The sequence below is a fragment of the Diabrotica undecimpunctata genome, chromosome 8 (genome assembly GCF_040954645.1).
Source record: "Diabrotica undecimpunctata isolate CICGRU chromosome 8, icDiaUnde3, whole genome shotgun sequence".
NCBI classification, from domain to species: Eukaryota; Metazoa; Arthropoda; class Insecta; order Coleoptera; family Chrysomelidae; genus Diabrotica; species Diabrotica undecimpunctata.
In genome coordinates, this window is record NC_092810.1 from 86,281,354 (window position 1) to 86,304,419 (window position 23,066).

At 35.4% G+C, this 23,066-nt stretch overlaps 1 protein-coding gene across 1 annotated transcript; it reads right to left on the bottom strand.

Annotated features, from left to right (window-relative positions):
- Positions 1-16,047: 16,047 nt before the first annotated feature.
- Positions 16,048-21,270, bottom strand: LOC140448967 (uncharacterized). The gene is made up of 3 exons (XM_072542109.1): positions 19,743-21,270; positions 16,706-19,640; positions 16,048-16,612 (listed from the first exon to the last, which is right to left on the bottom strand). Exons 1-3 carry the CDS (start codon positions 21,268-21,270, stop codon positions 16,048-16,050), a joined length of 5,028 nt encoding a protein of 1,675 aa, XP_072398210.1.
- Between the last annotated feature and the right edge of the window lie 1,796 nt (positions 21,271-23,066).

A 23,066-nucleotide genomic window follows, 5' to 3' on the forward strand; every position in this document is an offset into this window, starting at 1 on the left:
CGTCCGAAAACAGTTCACAAAAGTCTATTAACATTAAGTTACCCGCTATCAACTTGCCCTCCTTTGAGGGTGGTTATGATAATTGGTTGTTCTTTAGAGATACATTTAATTCTATCATACATACCAACACGAAACTTTGCAACATTCAGAAATTCCATTATCTAAGATTATCCTTACAAGGTATTGCCGCAGAAACAATACGTAACCTGGACATTTCTGAGGCAACATATGAAACTGCATGGGAATTACTAAAAGACAGATTCGAAAACAAATCTCTTCTTGTTAATAATCATATTAAAAAATTATTTAACTTACCAAATGTTTCAAAAAATTCACATCATGATTTACGCATTTGGTTTCCAAAGACATTTACGCTCTCTTGAGTCCTTAGACTTAGACACAACATCTTGGGATGCCCTTATCATATATCTAATCACCACAAAACTAGACAATGCTACTCACAAGGAATGGAAACTGTCAATTAAAGACGACAAAATCACAAAACCCACTTTGAGTAACTTAACTGAATTTCTAAAAGGCAAATGTAGAGTCTTAGAATCTATTAATCATCAAGAAGAAAAATCTGGTCCCAAATTTCCATCTACAGGCAATCCCAAGTTCAAAAATTTCTTGTCAACTAATAATTCTTCTAACTGTTCTTTATGCAAACAAAAACATCTAATTTACACTTGTCCTGAATTTCTCAAATTAGAAACGTCATTAAGACATAATGAAGCAAAACGCTTACGACTTTGCATAAATTGTCTGCGTAGTGGTCATTTTACCAAGGAATGCAAATCTTCCGGGTGTCGTAAATGAGGGAAAATACACCACACACTTTTACACTTTCAAGGTAACTCACAAAAGCTTATTGAAACCAGTAATCAAACCAGCAGCAGTTTACCTTGCTCAAGTCCAGGTACATCAGAAGGCTCTAATGCACTGACAGCACGTAACATTTCGTTTAAGCACAAATCTACTACTTTGCTGTCAACTGTAAAAATAAAAGTCTTTGACATCTCAGGTAACGAATTCGAGGCTCGTGCGCTTCTAAATAACGGCTCGGAAAGTAATTTCATTTCCCAGCGCCTATTAAATCTTCTAAGGTTGCCTACAACCAAAACACATTTTTCTATTTCGGGTATAAACCAAACAAATTCTATTGTAAGCTATATAACATCAGTAAAATTTAAATCCAAAACTTTAAACTTTTCTCAAGTAATTTCTTGTTTAGTACTTCCAGAAATTGCAGGAAATTTACCTTCTGTCACATTCGATAAGAAAACACTTAATATCCCTCCTAATATTACTCTGGCTGATCCAACTTCAATATTTCATCTCCTATTGATCTTCTTATCGGTGCAGATATCTTCTGGAATTTAATTTGTATTGGTCAGATTAAATTATCACCTGGACAACCGATTCTTCAAAAAACCAAACTCGGATGGATTATCTCAGGTCCATTATTTCCAAACAATAGCCTTGCAGCCAGAACTACAAGCCATTTGTCGACCATAAACAATTTAAGCATTGAAGATGAACTTGAAAAATTTTGGGAAATTGAAGAATGCCCAAAAACAAAATTTTTGTCTAACGAGGAACTTTCTTGTGAAGATCACTTCTTAAAAACGACCTCTCTTAATTCTTCTGGTAGGTTTGTAGTATCACTTCCCTTGAAATCTTCCTTCGACAATCTAGGCGACTCTAAGACTACAGCAACAAAAAGATTTTATTCTCTCGAAAAGAAGCTTAATGCGAATTTTGAATTAAAAGATGATTACACTCGATTTATCGATAAATATTTATCCTTACACCATATGTCCGTTTCACCCTTTGAAACCATAGGATCTAAGTTCTTTCTTCCTCATCATTGTGTCTATAAAGGCAATAAAATTCGTGTTGTTTTTGACGGTTCTGCCAATACAGATTCAGGTGTTTCCCTGAACGACATTCTTATGGTTGGACCTAATTTGCAAGATGATCTTTTCACTCTCATCTCACGTTTTCGTAAACATAGTTTTGTACTAACAGCCGACATAGAAAAGATGTATCGACAAATACTGATAAAGGAGGAAGAACGCTCCTTACAAAAGATCATATGGCGATCTGATCATACAAACTCTCCCGAAACTTATATTTTAAACACCGTAACTTACGGTACTGCTTTTGCTAGTTTTCTTGATGATGTCTTTTTCTTCTAGATGTCTTCAAGAAGTGGCACATATATATGCAACCGATTTTCCTGACATATCTTCTATAATTTTACGGGACTTTTATGTCGACTATCTTCACACAGGTGGTTCTACAATAGAAGATATCAAACGCATTCAATCACTTACTTCCGAATTATTGTCTCGTCATGGTTTCCAATTGAGGAAATGGAAGTCAAACGCTCTTATTTTAAACTTTGACAATCAAAATAATGTTTCCTTGGAAATTGGAGCTGACGATACTATCAAAACTTTGGGCTTATTGTGGAGTCCAAAATCTGACACTTTTCATTTCAATGTTCAACCTATAGAGCGCAAGTGTAAAGTTACAGAGAGACTTATTCTTTCCACTATATCAAAAATATTTGATCCACTAGGTTTGCTTTCAGCTGTAACTATAACAGCTAAAATTATTCTCCAAGATTTGTGGAAATTAAAAATTGCCTGGGACGAAGTCGTTCCCATGGATATCTTTACGAAATGGGTTACATATCAGACTCAACTGGCTAAACTTAATCAGTTACAAATTCCTAGGCATGTAATTTGTACAAACTACAAGTCAATTCAACTACACGGTTTTTCAGATGCATCCACCACTGCATGCATTTATATTCGTTCATCTGAAAACTTCGAAAATTTTCGTTGTCATCTACTTTGCTCCAAAACCAGAGTAGCTCCTTTAAAACACATCCTCACGGTACCGCGCCTAGAACTTTGTGGATCTTACTTGCTAGCTGAGTTGATAGACATGGTAAAACAACACATGCAATTAGATTTCGAAGAAATCACTTACTGGTGCGACTCCACTATTGTTTTAGGATGGATAAAGACTTCTCCGAGTTTGTTAAAGACCTTTGTGGCAAATAGAGTTTCTCAAATTCAAACTTTGACCGAACCTCACACATGGCGTTACGTGAATACACTTGAGAATCCCGCAGATCTTCTTCAAGGAGAATTTCTCCTACATCACTTATCACTTCTGAAATGTGGTTTCATGGCCCATCATGGCTAGCTAAACCAGAAACTCATTGGCCTAATAGAACATCCGAACCTTCTGAACTCCCTGAGCTTCGACCAGCATCAGCCCTTATCGAAAGAGTTCACATGAAATTAGACATCATCACTAAAATATCCTCATTTGTAAAACTACAGCGCATTATCGCTTATGTATTACGCTTTATAAATAATTGTAAATTTTCTCCTAAACGAAGGAACTTCGACAACCCTTCTTGTGATGAAATAGATAACGCTTTAAAATATATAATTCGACTAGTACAAAATGAAACATTTTATGACGACTTGACACACCTTAAGAGACATGGTAACGTTGACTCTAAAAGTAAACTACTTACCCTCAATCCGTTTATCGATAAGAATAATTTATTCCGCCACGATCACCTCACTTTGGGGGAGTTTGGGAGGCGGGAGTAAAATCTGTCAAATTTCACCTAAAGCGTGTCATTGGCAATACAATTCTTTCATATAAAGAATTTTTCACTGTTTTATGTCAAATTGAAGCTTGCCTAAACTGACGACCACTCTCACCAATGTCTAACGACCCTTCCGACTTACTTCCTCTTACTCCTGCACACTTTTTAATTGGATCCACATTGACCGCAATACCTGAATTTCCTTAGATGTCAAGGAAAACAGCCTTAGCAGATTCCAAAGGCTTCAAAAAATGATCCAAGGTTATTGCACTAGGTGGTCCAAGGAATACATTTCATCCCTCCAGCAGCGAGTTAAGTGGAAAAAACATTTCAACAGTCTTCTTAGAATTGGAAGTCTAGTGACGGTGAAGGAAGATGGGACTGAACCCTTAAGATGGTGCCTGGGTAGAGTGACTCAATTACATGCGGGTAGTGACGGAATTGTCTCAAGCGACCAGTGACAAAGGTGTGCGTCCTACCCACAGATCAGTGACTTAAGCTTCAGTGAAACAAACGGTGAAACAAATTTTTAACTCAACTCGATTACTTGTTGAACCCCCGCAGGCGTTCAAGGGAGGCGGCTTAAATGTTAAAACTTTCGAGCAACCCCGTATACTATACTTTTAGTTAAATTTTACCCGACCTTTATTTTACACCCGCCAGGACAGGGGCTACAGGTAGTTGCGGACAGAAGACAGTCTCATCACAACATCGTTACAATAAGGACGCTAGTTTAAAATTTATCGCTTACAAAATATTTTACATGTGCCTTTTTTATTTCTTCAATACAGTTTAGTTTAAGTGATTTGTTTTTGTATTACTCTACGAGAAATTCTAATAAGATTTAACTTACATCCCCTACAAAGAGCTACCATATTTGCTTAATATTTTAAGAAATTTTTTATTAATTTAACTTGCTGGGTTTCTGATTTGTTGAGGCGCAATAAGCTGGTGTCAGTAAAGGGAAGTCGAATTGTCCAAGGAGGAGGGGTTTGAATTGAGGAGATATCGTAGGTGTCTGGAAAATGGATACATATTGTTAACAAGTAGGTATGTAGGCGGTAATAGAAAGGGTGATCAGGTCGATTTGAAGTTTGGAAAAAACTTTTGAAGCGGTCAGCGAATACGTTGTTTATAACTGGATTATCTTGATTAGACGATAATGCCGCGGCATAAGAAAGACTTAGATATTGTCTTCTAAATGCGAGCGGAATCTCTCCAGTTTCCCAGTATAGGGTTTGTATTGGACTTGTGTGGTGTGCTCCTAAGGAAATTCGAAGAGCTGTATTTAGAATAACATCTATTGATTTTAAGCACGTTTTTTTGGAGGAGTTGTAAACAATTGAGCCGTAGTCCAGTTTGGAACGTACTAGGGCTTTGTAGATATGTAGTAATGTAGAAGAGTCGGCGCCCCATTTTTTGTTTGCTAGTGATCGTAACGAATTTATTCCAGGCTGACATGTCTTTTTTAAATATTCTAAATGTATCTTCCAAGTTAGTTTTTGGTCAAAGATTATACCAAGGAATGTAACTTCGTTTAAGTATTTAAGCTGTCCTCCATTTAAATATGAGTTCTTCGGTTGTATTTGGTGACCTTTCGTAAAACATACTGCTTTGGTTTTGAGGATATTGACCTGAAGACCATTTGTGAATGATCATTCTTCAATATGATGTATGGCTTTTTGGACATGGTTATGGATGGTTTTTAGGTTCTTTCCTCTACAAAGTATAACTAAATCATCTGCATATAGCCTAGCTTTTACAGGATGTTTAATTTTTGCGGTAATAGGATTTATAGCTACAAGAAACAGAGTAGTGCTAAAGTTCGAGCCCTGTGGTAAACCATTTTCTTGATTTTTTGTTGAGAAATATACGCTGTCTACTCTGACTTGAAATTGTCTATTTTTTAATAAGTTTGATTTGTATTATATTACTTCTGTAATGTCTTTGAGTATATTACTTCTTATTTTTCATTCGTTGAAAATATCCCAATACAGTGTTGTTTAATAGCGAAAGCCTCATGTATTTCCAATTCTACATCAATAAGATTTTCTACAGTAGAACGACGCTTTCGGGAGGCACTTTGTTCTGGTATAATTAGTTTCTTTGATTCCAGATACCACATGAGTCTGTTATTTATTATTTTCTCTAGAATTTTGCACATACTACAAGTAAGAGATAGTGGCCTATATGTTTCGGGATATGATTTTGATTTACTTTGTTTAGGAATAGGAATTATTATTGAATTTCTCCAGGATTCTGGAAATACATTTTTCGAGAAGATTTCAATTTTTAGGTTCTTTCCTCTACAAAGTATAACTAAATCATCTGCATATAGCCTAGCTTTTACAGGATGTTTAATTTTTGCGGTAATAGGATTTATAGCTACAAGAAACAGAGTAGTGCTAAAGTTCGAGCCCTGTGGTAAACCATTTTCTTGATTTTTTGTTGAGAAATATACGCTGTCTACTCTGACTTGAAATTGTCTATTTTTTAATAAGTTTGATTTGTATTATATTACTTCTGTAATGTCTTTGAGTATATTACTTCTTATTTTTCATTCGTTGAAAATATCCCAATACAGTGTTGTTTAATAGCGAAAGCCTCATGTATTTCCAATTCTACATCAATAAGATTTTCTACAGTAGAACGACGCTTTCGGAAGCCACTTTGTTCTGGTATAATTAGTTTCTTTGATTCCAGATACCACATGAGTCTGTTATTTATTATTTTCTCTAGAATTTTGCACATACTACAAGTAAGAGATAGTGGCCTATATGTTTCGGGATATGATTTTGATTTACTTTGTTTAGGAATAGGAATTATTATTGAATTTCTCCAGGATTCTGGAAATACATTTTTCGAGAAGATTAGGTTGTACAGGCTGAGTAAGTATTCTTTAGATGGGCAGGTGAGGTTTTTTTAGAAAAATAGTGGGTATATTATCTGGATCTATCTATATTGGATAGTTTATTTCGCTGTTATTTTGATCTTCATAGTCTATGGTATATTTTTCTTCATTTCTTTTGTTCTTTAAGAAATTTGGTGAATAGTTTGCATTGCTTGAGTTTTTTTCCTTTTGAGATTTATATATTACATTATTTTGCTCTAAGAGATTTATCGACTTGTGTGAGTTTGTACCAGATTTTCTTTTTACTTTTTTCCATACAGTTGTCATTGGAGTAGAACTGTCAATTGTTGAAACGTATATTATCCAAGATTCACGCTATGCTTTTTTGATAGTAAATCTGGCTATAGCTCGTAGTCGTTTGAATTCTAAAGAGTTTTGTTCATTTTTCTGTCGTTTGAATTTATTAAACGCTTTTGTGGATTGTTGTATTGCTTGTTTGCATTGATGGTTCCACCAAGGAATTGGATGAAATTTACTGGCGAAGGTTATTTTCCCAATATTTTTATCTACTGAATCTATTATCAGTTTTGTAATAAAATCTGCTTCTTCATTCACATTACTGTTTTGATTTATGACATGCAAGTTGTGTTGGATATGGTTTTGAAATTTCTTCCAATCCGCATTTTTTAAGTTCCATTTTACTTCTGGTATAGCTGTAGATGATTCTTCGTTATGAATTATAATATGATAGTGATCACTATTGTGAGGCTCCAGTAACACATCCCATGAAAGCATATGCATTATTGATAGTTTGCATATAGATAAGTCAAAAGCAGAACCTTCACCTGTTCTTATGTCTAAACAGGTGTCTTGTCCATAATTAAGTAGATTTAGGTTAAATTTTTCCAGAAGATATTCTAGTTTTCTACCGAGACTCGTTAGTTTTTTGATCCCCATAAAGGGTAATGTGCATTGAAGTCTCCGACAATTATTCGTGGAGTAGGTATTTGATCTAAGAGGTCCGATATTTTGTTATGGTTAAGTTCTTGGTTGGGAGGAATGTATATGTTGCATACGGAAAAGGTAGTTACGTATTTGATTCTTACTGCAATTGCCTCGAAGTTTGTTACTAATGGTATTTCTATACTATTAATGTCGTTCTATATGTATATCGCTACTCCTATGCTGGCTATTTTAGCATGTTGTCGATTTTTAAAGAAACAATTAAAGTTTTTTAGTTTACGTACAGTGTTGCTTCTAAAATTAGTTTCTTAGAACATAAAATTAGAACATAAAATCACTGGTCGGTATTTTGAGATTAGTATTTGCAACATTTCTAAATGGGTGTAATACCCATTTAGATCCCATTAAATTAAACTGCTGAATGTTATTATTACGTTAATATGTATCTACAGAGGTATCGCAGTGTGCCTCGATATGGAAGTTTGGATCAATTTGTCGAAGAATTTTATTTCTTATTCGGGTGCATCTACTTTTAATTTTTCTGTCATTTAGTTTAGAGTATATTTTTGTCAATAGATCTGACTTCAGAAATTTCATTGGTATATATATATATATATATATATATATATATATATATATATATATATATATATATATATATATATATATATATATATATATATATTCTTGCAATACTTAGTGGTTCCGAGATTCTGTGCAGTTTTCGAAGAGATTGATTAATTGTTCATAGGGATAATTGGAATTTTGGTCGCTAAATAATTCTGTTACGATAATTATGGCGTGTAAAACTGTAAATATATTATGACTAATTCTTTTCTGTTCTAGTTATTTGAGAGTGCGGTGATCTCTCATCGAAGACCCCAGACTGGTTTTTGTTCTGCTTGGAAGTTTCGAGTCGTGGATGACTCATCATAGGCCTTTCGCCGAAATACCAGTCTATTCGATGGGGTTCGAGAAACAGCTGTTTTCGTATAAATATGACGGAACTTTTATTGTGAAAACAGTTAATTTTGAAGATCCGCGCCGCGTTTAAATTGTAACGCACGAATTATAAATGTAGATAAATTATATAATTATTAAGTGTAAAATAAACTAGGTATATATATATATATATATATATATATATATATATATATATATATATATATATAGTACAAATAAAGACTTTAATAAATTTGTGAGTGTTATAAATAGAACCTTTAATAAATAAATAATAAATAAATTAGAATTAATAAAAACATAAAAAATGGTGTCAGAATACTCCACTCATAGTTCGTAGAATCCACTCGTAGAATAGTCAGGATTCACCTGAATTCTCGACCGGCTGTATTTTCATATATAATAACGGAATTTTCATTGAAGGGGGGCACCAGTCTCGTGCGATTATTCAAAGCGAACGCATACCAAAAGTAAAGTTCCAGAGAAAAACCGCAAAAACTAAGGTCCAGACGGTAAAAAAGAGCGCGAAAACGACAACCACGTGTGTCAACGGTCGCGATCCTAGAAATAGTGAACACGCGAACGGTACCACGGGAAACGGGACGCGTTCTGGTAACTAGGACCACCAGAAAGAAGAAATGCAAAGCTGTCACGTGGAGGTATAGTGTAAGATACCAAAACTGAGAGTCTAGCATCCACCGAAACGGGCGTGGCACTAGCCGGTCTATAAATCCTAGTAAACCTTTTATTGAAAAATAAGGGGGCAACCATTATTGAAAAATAAGGGGGCAAGGAGATATAGACACTAGTGCTAACCTGGAGCTCATCGCCGTAGAGCCCCATCGAATCGACACGAAAGTGAACACCCAGGTAAAGCTACACATACACACAATTACACATCATTACACATATTACACACAACACACATCACAACATATTCTACTCGAGACATTCAAGGGGAAAAAGTCACTGCTATTGCATACTGATTCTATGGTTGAATGTGAGTAGAAACAACACACACACACACATCCTATTCCCACACACACATCCAGACTAATCCCTACACTCACAAACAAAATTTCATACACTTACTAATCACATTTACTACACAAATACACACATTTACTAATTCACACACACAACCATGCCACGACGACGAAAACAACCCGCACCTGTCCAACCTCCTACCGATGACGGATGGTACACCGACACAGACTCTCAATCCGTCTCCTCCCACTCATCCCAAGTGTCTGTCACAATTGACGGACATGAACCACAGACGCCACAGGAGTGGAAGCTGGCCATTCAGGCGGTTTGTTCCCAAAATCCTGAGGCGACTTCCGAACACCTCACCCCAATCCTACAAAATTCCAGTCAAAAATTTCAAAATGGCTGTCCAGAAGCTATCAAATACATCATCCAAAGTGCCATTATGTCTGCCTTTCCCGGATACCGACCCCCCCCCTCACCCACCCCACCTACCCCTCCTACCCCCTCTCCACCCAAACCTATACCTCCTCCGACCCCTCCTACCCCACCCATACCACCCAAATCCAAAACTGAACATCCTACACCTAAACCAACACAACACACACACAGATACTACCTAACATTAATCCCTATCAAATTTTCCAGCCAAAGAAAACTCCATAGAATCCTTAAATTCCAAAAACTCCTAGATAACATTCCATTTGACCTGGAAACGGAAGCATCCGAAAACCAGGCCATCCTTTACACCACGGGCCCAATTCCCAACTTGAAAAAGTGGGAAAAGGACCTAAGAGCCCTTACAGATTACAGTCACATCTCCATATCCTTAGACAAACCCTCAGAGTACATAGAAACAAACAAAACCACACCTAGAACACTCACCACCCCGCAAAAAACACAAAAAAACACACACACACACAGATCAATACCAATCCACACCTTCCACTTCTAAAGCAGACATCCCACTTCACAATCCACCCACCCTCAATCTCACCCACACAGCAGAATTCAGGAACGTTTTTATTGGATGAACAGTTCCGACGACGTAAAAGACTGGTGTAAGAAATGTACTATTTGTGCTACGAGTAACGGGCCTTACCGAAAAAGGAGAGCTCCTATGAGACAATATAATGTTGAAAGCCCGTTTGAAAGAATAGCTTTGGACATCGCTGGGCCATTTCCAGAAAGTGAAAATGGAGGCAAGTACATGTTGGTAGTAATGGATTACTTCACTAAGTGGGTCGAGATTTACGCACTTCCAGACCAGAAGGCCGCCACCGTTGCAGATAAGTTGATCCAAGAATATATCAGCCGATTTGGAGTGCCTTTTGAGATCCATAGTGACCAAGTCAGGAACTTCGAAAGCGATCTATTCCAAGGAATATGTGATAGACTAGGCACGAAGAAAACAAGAACTACCGCGTATCATCCGCAATCGGATGGTATGATAGAACGAATGAATAGGACAGAGGGCAAGTATTTGACAAAGATGGTGTCCGATCATCAGCGAGACTGGGACCAATATCTTCCGTTCTTCACAATGGCCTACAGATCTGCTGTTAACGAATCAACAGGCCAGACACCAGCCAAAGTCCTATTCTGACGCGAAATGCGACTACCTTGTGATCTAGAGTTTGGGTGTCGACCTGGAGAAGATGTAGCAGGTGAAGATTATGTGATCGAATTACGAAGAAGAATGGACGATCTACATGAGTTGGTCCGTTCCCACCTTCAGATCGCTAGCGACCGAATGAAGAAACGCTACGATACACAAGCCGAAGAGGGTTGCTTGAAGAAGAACGACAAAGTCTGGCTCTATAATCCCAAGAAACGAAAATGTTGTTCTCCCAAATTGCAGCAGTTTTGGGAAGGCCCATACTTAATTATGCAGAAGATCAACGATGTCATCTACCGAATAAGCAAGTTTCCAAGGGGAAAGCCGATTGTTCATAGGGATAATTGGAATTTTGGTCGCTAAATAATTCTGTTACGTTACACTAATTATGGCGTGTAAAACTGTAAATATATTATGACTAATTCTTTTCTGTTCTAGTTATTTGAGAGTGCGGGGATGACTCATCATAGGCCTTTCGCCGAAATACCAGTCTATTCGATGGGGTTCGAGAAACAGCTGTTTTCGTATAAATATGACGGAACTTTCATTGTGGAAACAGTTAATTTTGAAGATCCGCGCCACGTTTAAATTGTAACGCACGAATTATAAATGTAGATAAATTATATAATTATTAAGTGTAAAATAAACTAGATATATATATATATATATATATATATACATATATATATATATATATATATATATATATATATATATATATATATATATATATATATTACAAATAAAGACTTTAATTAATTTGTGAGTGTTATAAATATAACCTTTAATAAATAAATAATAAATAAATTAGAATTAATAAAAACATAACAATTCTTCTGTTGGTTTCAGCATTTCTTCTAGCGTCTTTTTTGGTTTCTGAACAAATTCCCCTTCGTTGGCTCAGTGAAGATGTTCGTTCAGTTGTAATGGAAACACCAAATAATAGTAGCAGAGTTTATTGATGAGACGTATACTATGGGTGTTGACCCGGGATTACTTTAAGTAGAGACTGATGAAGTTGATCGTTGAAGACTATCAAGTTTGTTGAGTGAATATTGATTGAATGCTTCTCTAGGCAAGAGATCTTAGTTTTATATAAGTTTTAATGGGGTCAATATATTCGCGGACCTCGCGTGACATGTGTATCTAATTTATGTAAATTGTTTAACTTTTGTTAATTAAAAAAATCTCCAGGCCCAGGCGGAATACATCCAGAGTTGATTAGGTATGGATCATCAAAACTGTTTGAGATAATCCGAAAATTATTCGAAAGATGCTTAAACGGAGAAGAAGTTCCAGAAGAATGGAGACAATCGTATATCTCTCCAATACACAAGAAAGGCACAAAGATGGATCCTAAAAACTATAGAGGGATCGCAGTGATTGCTACTATAGGCCGACTATACTCAAAAGTACTACGAAACCTGATAGAAAATGATATTAAAGACAAACAACCCGAAGAACAAGCGGGATTTAGGGCAGGACGCTCCACTATGGATAATATCTTCACATTAAAAATTGCAATGGAAAAACGAGTGCAGAGAAATAGAGAAACTCATATAGCTTTAATAGATTTGGAAAAAGCATATGACAGTGTACCGATCTTCCAACTATGGATAGAAATGGGTAACTTGAAAATAAACCCAATTCTTATTAACGCCACTCAAAAATATTACTAACAAAACTTTGCAAGAATTAAAATGGGACAAGAAATCACCTCTCCTTTTCAAACAACAAAAGGACTAAGACAAGGCTGCTGTCTGTCACCCACCTTATTTAAAATCTATTTGGACAGATCCTTAGTGAAATGGGTAAAAAAATGTAGAAACATGGGAATAAAGGTGGAAGAAAACAAGCTATATACACTTTTCTTTGCGGATGACCAGGTAGTAATTGCCGAAGACAGCTACGATCTTAGCTATATGGTAAGAAAACTACAAGAAGAATATGAGGTGGCAGGTCTAAACATGAATATGACAAAATTTGAATATCTCTCAGTGGGAACAGATGAAATATGTGACCTAGTCTTGGAAGACGACAAAATCAAAGGCGTGCAATCCTGCAAATATTTGGGGGTCATTTTCAACAAGAAGGGAAATAGCGCAGATGAAATCAGGGAAAGAATAAACAAGGGCAGAGCAGCGACCCGTGCCTTAAACTCTCTTCTCTGGCAAAAAACAATTCGACGAGAAACCAAAAAACACATTTACGGTAGTATAGTCCAAAGTATTATACTTTACGGTTCGGAAGTATGGGACGTCACCAAAGCTAACAGAAACAAACTTATGACGACAGAAATGGATTATCTGAGACGAAGCTGCGGTAGATCGAAACTGGAGAGAGTTAGAAACGAACAAATAAGAAACGAAATGAAAATGGAGAGAAATATCAATGATGACATAGAAAGAAAACAATTAATCTGGTTCGGACATGTTAAAAGAATGCCAGAGTACAGATGGCCTAGGAGAGTAGTGGAATGGATCCCTCCTGAAAGAAGAAAGAGAGGACGACCACGGAGAAGTTGGCGCAACGATATTGATGAAGCAATGGCGGCAAGAAACTTAGAAGAGGCAACTGCATATGACAGAAAAAGATGGAAATTGGGGGCGGAGAAGCGGCAACAGCCGTAATAAATCCTTTATTATATATATATATATATATATATATATATATATATATATATATATATATATATATATATATATATATATATATATATATATATATATATATATATATATATATATATATATATATATATATATATATATATATATATATATATATATATATATATATATATATATATATATATATATATATATATATATATATATATATATATATATATATATATATTAACTTTTGTCAGCACTTTTGACTGATGTCCAAATTATATTATTGATAATTGACCAAATGTGTATGTGACCTAATTAACTACGTGTGTGTATTTAATAACAAATAAATTCATTCCGTCTACTGGGTGAGGGCGATAAAATTATACTGTCCAATTTCGGATATGAATTCTGAAGATTTGATATTGGACATACTGCGGAATCGGGCAATCTGGCCCAAGTGTCAATACTCAATGTTTACATATAAGTATTACATAACATAGTAAAATTCAAACATGATAAATTATAAATAGTTTAAGAATAATCAATAATCTTCCAACCGTACCCAAGCTATCAATGTCCGACTCTATCTCTAGATTAAAATTAGGGCAATTGGATGAAAATGTGGAGAGTGGGATGTCGGCTTGGGAAGTCGACGGTACATTGTTGTGCCAATTACTAACTAATACAGGTACTTCCTGTTCGTTAGTCTGAATTTGTGGATTCCCTAAACGACATAGTCGTGCAACAGGACGGTACTTCCATAACGTGAGTATCCCAATTATTACCATTATAGTAATGGTCCCGGTAGCCACAAAATAATGCCAATTAGATTCGTGAATCGATCGCCACTGCGTATGCGTCATTTCTTGTTCCAGACTCTCCTCCTCAAGTAACACATGACGTAGCTCTCCTCCTGGTATGTCAAGGTAGGTGTTTAGAGGCGTGTTAAACCTGCGGGGTGTCCTCGCTACCAGTTGGGCCACGGGAGTGATTGGCGACTTCAGGTAACTCGTCACTGCTCTGTCCACCTTACTGCTAGTGGGGAGTAATATAATATTTTTCGTTTGGGCGATACATTTGGGTGACTAGTTCCAGTACTCCAGGACTAGGAACTCCAGGACTAGGAATGTGACTAGTTCCAGTACTCTTTCGCTCCGATTTCCATAGCAAATAATGGATATGTGTATCGTGACTGGCGTGATTACTAGCCAGAGGTTGGGAGTACCCATCTTACTCCATTGAGCTGTCTTTATTGTCCTGGCTACCAGTGGACATGTGCTATTCTTAGATCGCTCATAAATTTCTTCAAGTATGCAGTTTGGTTGGGTATCCATGTTTCTTATAGCCGTTGGTGAGCACGCTATCTGCGCCTTTGTCAACAGTAAGCACCTTTCTCTATCTTCCGTGGTCAATTCGAAGTAGTGCAGTGTGTTATAATCTACGACCAGTAGATTCCTTGGGGCGACAAATGTGCGCAACACCGACCCCTCAACGTTAAGTGGTATGGCCGTGACTTTGAGCATGCTGTACTTATTTTTCCCTGTCACTATGAAGTAGCCGATGACTGTTATATATCTGTCGTCATGACTGACTTCTGTTTCTATAATGGGTTGTCGTCGTATTCCGACCCCTTGAGGCAGTATCTGCTCTGCTTTCCCTATTAATTTGGTTATTTCACCCGGTTTCACTATATCAATGAAGTGTCCGTGGTTATAGTGAAGGTTTAATATTCCCTCGTAAAATTGAGTATGTCCTTTGTCTTCTACTTCGTTAAGTCCTTTAGATATTTCTTGTAGACCTGTGATTAGTGCTTTGTTAAAATTGTTCATTTGCTCGTTTATCCTGTTCTCTGTGTGATTGATTGATGTTATTGTTTCTAACATTGTCTTCGCCTGGTGCTGTGATCCCTTTATTAGCTCCTTTTGGTTATTATCTAATGCTTCAATGTTACTGTAGGCTTCGTCATTGACTCCAAATACTGAGGTTAATATTGTTCCTAATATTCCTCTTCTTTCCCTTTGTTGGATTATCTTGTGGTAGATAATATTAATTAAAGGTGTGGACTGTAAATTATCTTTTGTGTGAGTAAATAAAATTATTTACTAACTTTTTATACAAACTAATTATTATAACATGTGAATTTGTGAAAATACTAGAAAACGTGGCGTCTTCTTGGAAATTATTTGATTAATGTCAAATTGTCAATTGCCGACTTGATCCCGTCAGATTGTTTGATCTTGAACATAAAACGCACAGACATATGACAGGCTCTATGTTGCCGCACTAAACTAATTTTCTAAAAATGTCCTAACATACTCCTGGCGTTGAAGTATGCTTTAAAATATAGTAGGAAACAAGTAAATATCAAAGCAAAAAAATCTTAGTCCCGAAATAAAACACTGCGACACTATTAATCTTCTATTGGCAGTGGAAACAAATGTCGTGTAGATTTGGTGATGAGTCCATTGGAAGTTTTGATTTCAGCTACTCGATTTTCTCCATCTTTACCAGGAAATAATTTAATTATTCTTCCCATAATCCATCTGCATGGAGGTAGATTGGTATCACGGATGATAACTAAGGATCCGGGTACAATGTTGTTGGTAGAACTGTGGTGCCATTTATAGGGTTGGTGTAGCTGGCTGATATATTCTTTGGAAAAGCGGTTCCAAAATCTCTGATGCAGCTGTTGAACATGTTGAAATCTGCTTAGTCGATTCACTGGGATAGGTAAGAGATTTGGTTCAGGAATGGAGACTAAAGGACGTAATGTCAAAAAGTGGGAAGGAGTTATTGGTTCCAAGTCAGATGGATCTTCTGATTTGGCAAACAATGGTCTCGAATTTAAAATACATTCAATTTGGGTAAGCAAGGTGAGAAATTCCTCATATGTCAAATTTATATTCTTAAGCGTTCTTTTCATATGAAACTTCATTTGTTTCACTGCTGATTCCCATAAACCCCCAACATTTGGGCTATAAGGTGGGGAAAAATGCCAAATTATATTTTTTGTTAAAGCAAAATCATTAATTTTATTTTGGTTTTTATATAAAAAGGTTTTGATAAACTTTAACTCTTTACTAGCGGCTCTAAAGGTTGAACCATTGTCAGAGTAAACATTGGTAGGAATTCCTCTTCGTGATAAGAATCTCTTAAAACATGCAAGAAAACATTCAGTTGTCATATCAGTGAGTAATTCCAAATGTACAGCTTTTGTTACAAAACAAACATATACACAAACATAACATTTTAAAATTTTACTTCCACGACCCTTTTTTTCTTTCAGTGGAAATGGACCTGCATAATCAAGTCCTACATTTTCAAAAGGATAGGCTGGAGTAATGCGTTCATTGGGTAAAGGTCCCATTTTTACACAATTGTGAGGAGGTTTCACACGAAAACATTTAACACATTGTCTTACAATTTGCTTTACTAATACCTTGCCAGAAATAGGCCAATATTGTTGTCTGATTAATGACAATAGAAGCTGTGGTCCAGGATGCAAATTACTGACATGGTAGTGTGTACAAATTAACTTGGTTAATACATGAAATTTCGGCAATAGGATTGGTGTTTTTACATTTTCTGGCAATGTTGAATGCATAAGTCTACCACCTACTTTAATTAATCCTTTATCTAATATGGGAGACAAATGAAGCAATCTGGATTTTTTGCTCAATGGTTTATCATTTAACAAACATAAAATTTCATCATGAAAGGATTTTGCTTGCACAAGTTTGATCAATAGCAGAAAAGAATCATTGGTTTCATGCACAGTTAAAAGTAAGCTTGGGGCTTTTGTCTTATTTTTAATATTTCTAATAAAACGCATTACATATGAAAAAACTCTTTTCATTTTATGCAAATTGGAAAATCTGGTAATAAAATTAGTAATCCAGCTGTTCTGAACAGTGGAATGAAGTGATACTTGAACAGATCGTTTAAGCTCTGGTAATTCAATTACTTCATCAGTTGAATCATTAGGCCACAAATCAGGATGCTGTCTTAAAAACTGCGGTCCCTGGAACCACAGTTGTGATTCAAGAAAGAATTCAGGAAAGATTCCACGACTAGCTATATCTGCGGCATTTTCCTTTGTATTGATACAATGCCAACTATCACTACTGGTGAGTGATTGTATTTTTGTTACCCTGTTGGCAACAAATACTTGTAACTGGCTAGGTTCCAGTTTTAGCCAACTTAATACAATTTTTGAATCAGACCACATGTATATCGGCAAATTTAGAATTGATAAAGATTTGGTGACCTTGTCAATTAATTGGGAACCTAACAAAGCTGCACACAATTCAAGTTTAGGTATTGTTATTGATTTGATAGGAGCGACCTTTGTTTTTGAACACAGAATGTGAGAATGGTATTTGCTTTCTGGATCTATGCTGCATACATAAATACAACTTGCATAAGCATGCATTGAAGCATCACAAAAGCAATGGATGCTTGTAATTTTATGACCTGATCCAAGTACTGGTCTTGGAATGTGTAATTTATTTAGACATGGTAGTTGATTATACAGTTTGGTCCAACTGTTATTTAATTCTGGAGGGATTATTTCATCCCATGGTTTTTGAAGTCGAAATAGAGTTTGAATTATTAGTTTAGCAATTAATATAACTGGACTTAGCAGACCTAAAGGATCATAAATTTTGGAAATGATAGATAATATTTGGCGTTTAGTAAATAAATGATTGGAATTTTCAGTAAGAGAAATTTTGAAGCAAAGAATATCTTGTTGACTCATCCATTGGATTCCAAGAGTTTTAAAACTATCAGAATCTCCTATGTTAATAACATTGTTGGAAATATCATTACAATTAATGTTAAGAATGGTTTCAGGATTATTGGAAATCCATTTTCTCAAAATAAATTTTCCAGACTCTAAAATTTTAAAAATATCATTACATCTCATTTGTAACTCTTGTAAATTGTTTGATCCTGTCAACAGATCATCTACATAAAAATCTTCTAATATGGATTTTGCAGCTAAAGGAAACTGAGATTCATGTTCAAAGGCTAACTGACGCATGCATCTCATTGCCAAGAATGGAGCTGATTTTTGGCCATAGGTTACAGTAGTTAATTGATACACGTCAATATTATCTGTTGGATTGTCTCTCCAGACAATTTGTTGTAGTGGTCTATTCTCTTCATGTACAATTACTTGTCGATACATTTTTGACACGTCTGCAGACACCACATATGTGTACTGCCGAAATCTAATGAGGATGTCAAAAATATCATTTTGGATTTTTGGCCCTGTGTACTGTAGGTCATTAAGAGACCATCCAGATGTAGTGGGACATGAACCATCATAAACTACTCTTAGTTTTGTGGTAAGACTGGTTTCTTTTAGTACTCCATGGTGGGGTAAAAAATATGATTTTCTAGAAGGATGTAAGCTAACAGTGGGGTTAACTTTAACCATATGTCCTAGTTCTTGATATTCCTTAATGAATTGTTTATACAAATCATTAAGTTCCCTATTTCTCGAAAATCTTTTTTCTAGTAACAAAAATCTGCTAATTGCTGTATATAAGGATTCTCCTAATAATTCAGGTGAAAACTTAAATGAAAGCTGAACAATAAAGTGTCCATTTTCTGATCGAGTGGTGGTGGTTTCAAATATTTGCTCACAGCAAATATCATCTTTTGATGGTGGTATGGGATCTTGGATTGAATCAATTTCCCAAAATAGTTTTAACTGCTCATCTTCGGCTATAGTTCTAGTGAAATGACACACTGCATGAGTTGTCTCATAGGGGACAGCTCCGTTTACTATCCAACCCAATTTAGTGTTTTGTAAACTTGGCAAACCTTTTCCTAGGTTGATTTTTCCATCACAAAGGAGGTCCCAAAATAGGTGGGCACCAATAATAGCATCAATGCTACCAGATTCATTAAACAAAGGATCAGATAATTGAATATTGCATGGGATATTAAAGTTTTTAATATCAAAACTGGTTGAAGGAATTTGATTTGAAATAGCTGGTACAGCATAAAATATGGATGAAATACTAAAATTATTAACTCTGGAACATATTGTAATTTGACATTTTTTGGTAATATTTGATACTGTTTGATTTATACCACTAATGGCTAGGTTAGTAGGAATCATGGACATATTTAATTTTTTACAAAAACTTTCTTTTATTAAGTTTGTTTGAGCACCACTATCTAAAATTGCTCTACATGGAATTAATTCATGATTATTGGATTTAACATTAAAAACCACTGTTGATAAAAGAACTTGGGTATGTTTAATATTCATTGTTTGTGCAGAAAACTGATGGGTTACCGTTGGTGGCATCTCATCACTTTGTACACAGTTAACTGATGATGAATCTAATGGAGATTTTAAAGCAGTGTCAGTTGAATGTTGCTGACTATTTTCAAAATGTATTAATGAGTTATGTTTGGAATTACATTTTATACATGGTCTTAAAGTACATTCGGCAGCTTTATGTCCATGTCTCAAACAATTATGACACAACTTTAAATTATTGACTTTAGACAATCTATTTTTTGTATCTAATTTTAGGAATTCAATACATGAATATATTAAATGGTTACCTTTACACAAAACGCAAGACTTTCTTTCTGCAACATTAACTTGGAAAACTCTTTTTTGATATTCACCTCGACTATCACGGTTTGCATGTTTATAATTAAAACCAGAATTATTACTATAATTGTTATTAGGTTTTTGACTACTTTGGTCTTGAATTTCTTCCAAAGTGTCCACTTTTACTTTTAGAAAATTAAAAAATTCAGTTAAAGTAGGAAGCTCTTCTTTAATATGACATTCCTTCCATTCTCTATAACTTTGTTTATCTAATTTATTGGAAATAATATAAATCAATAAAAGGTCAGTTAAACTACTTTTTGTAATCTGTAAACTGTCAATGGATGACATGCTATCTGAGACACTATCTAATAAATGCCTTAAATGTTTAGGTGATTCTTTTTGGATGGAATCTAAATTGAAAATGGCTTTAATATGTTTATTGACTAATAATTTTTTATTATCATACCGCATACAGAGTGCATCCCATGCAGTCTGATAATAATTTCCTGAGAATTCAATTTTATCTACAATACGTTTGGCATATCCATCCACAGATTGTCTCAAGAGTTGAAATTTATGAATATCTGGAAGTGTGGTATTTGAATGAACTACACTGGTAAATGTGGCTTTGAATTCCAACCACTGTTCAAAATCACCTTTAAAAACAGGTATTTTCATTTTTGGCATCAAGAGATGATTTAATGAGTCTACATGTGGTGTAGAACTAGGAGGCAATGTATTAATTACTGTATTAGTGTTAATGTAATCTTTTAAAAAACTAATTGCTTTAAAATACCTATTTTCAAAAGCATCTCTTTCATCAACTTGTTCTTGTAGTTTATCTTCACTGGTAGCAATCTCAATTTGTAGTTGGATCTGATCAAATTCAACTAACAAATTGCTACCAGAGTCATGTCTTAACTGAACTTCTGATATTTCAGGTTTGCTAGATGGTGTAGCATTTTTTAATATATTCACAAAGTTCTCTAAACTTGTTAGTTTGGCTTTATAAGAACCTCTGATTCTTATATTGTTGGCTAAGCTACTCATTTTTAAGATTTATGGCAATCTTTCAAAAACAACACTTAAGAATAATAATAAGAAATACCTTGCTAGAATACTAATACTAGCTGATTGATAATCTATGGCGTTATACAATCAAAATATGGAAAAATCTGTTTATGGAAATTTAAATTCAAATACACTGTTTGATCAAATCTTAAAGATAATAGAAATGGAACAAACTCACATGTACTGATGGATTTGGATCCTCTAAATGGTAAATGGGACTGTCTTCGACCTCTGAACAGCCTCTAGTTACAACTATGGATTCTATTTTACTCACACTATCCGGCTAGAATTGACCAAAATATGTTGGATTATCTTATGGTAGATAATATTAATTAAAGGTGTGGACTGTAAATTATCTTTTGTGTGAGTAAATAGAATTATTTATTAACTTTTCATACAAACTAATTATTATAACATGTGAATTTGTGAAAACACTAGAAAACGTGGCGTCTTCTTGGAAATTATTTGATTAATGTCAAATTGTCAATTGCCGACTTGATCCCGTCAGATTGTTTGATCTTGAACATAAAACTCACAGACATATGACAGGCTCTATGTTGCCGCACTAAACTAATTTTCTAAAAATGTCCTAACACCCTTCCTTTTATTTCTACTGTCAACCCCTCGCTTACTGACTCCGCCTTTCTTTGTCCTTCCTCTAACTTCCCTATTATATCCTTACAATTCACGATTTTTATCTCCTGACACAGTTCTCGTACGCCTTGTATCATATTTCCTATTAGTTGGTGCTCTGTTCGAATTCTTTCTTTTTCGAGTAACACCTTTATTCGAAATGTTCCCCGGTCTATGACGACCTCTCCAAGGTCTTCTGTGAAAAATCCTGGTACCGGATTATATATTTTATACGGTTCTGCCTTTATGGGTTTTAACATCGTTAAAAACATTATAGCTACTAGTATTTTCTTCCATCTTAGTGCTGCTGCCTTCTTCGGCTTTTCCTGTTTCTCTTCTTCCAGTCGTATTAGCTTATGTATGGGTCTTTTAATCAGTTTCCCGTTTGCCTTTCTCACTGTTACTACTCTTGTTAATCGGTCCGCTCCAGGGTGTGTTTCTGTTACCCTCGCTAATGGCCATCTGCCTGGAGATGTATCCTCTTCTTTAATTATAACTATTTCTTGTTCTTTTATGTTAGGGTGCGCCTTATGCCATCTATTTCTCTGTTGTAATTGGTGTAGGTATTCCTGTTTCCAAATTTTCCAGAAGTCTCTTTTTATTTTCTCCAATAATCTCCACCTCGTCGGCATCTTCAAATAAGTCGTAAGCTCTTCTTCCCGATTTGGTGATATAATTTCTCTCCCTATAAGGAAGTGAGCTGGTGTCAGGGCTATTTTCCCTTCAGGGTCTTCTGATGACCCACATAATGGTCTCGAGTTCATACATGCTTCTATTTGTGTCAGCACCGTACTCAATTCTTCATATGTTAGAACTGTTTCTCCGATGATTCTTTTCAAGTGATATTTCATTATTCGCACTGCGCTCTCCCATAATCCTCCGAAATGTGGTGCATATGCAGGTATGACATGCCACTGGGTACCTAGTGCCAGTAATCCTTGTTTTATCTCGTTATCTATTTTTTTATTTTCTTTTTTCAACAAATTTGCTGTTCCTACGAATGTGGTTCCGTTATCGCTGTGTACGTTGTTGCACTGTCCTCTGCGTGCCGTAAATCTCTTGAACGCCGCGATGAATGCATCCGTAGACATATCGCTTACTACCTCAAGGTGTACTGCCTTCGTTGACAGACACACAAATAC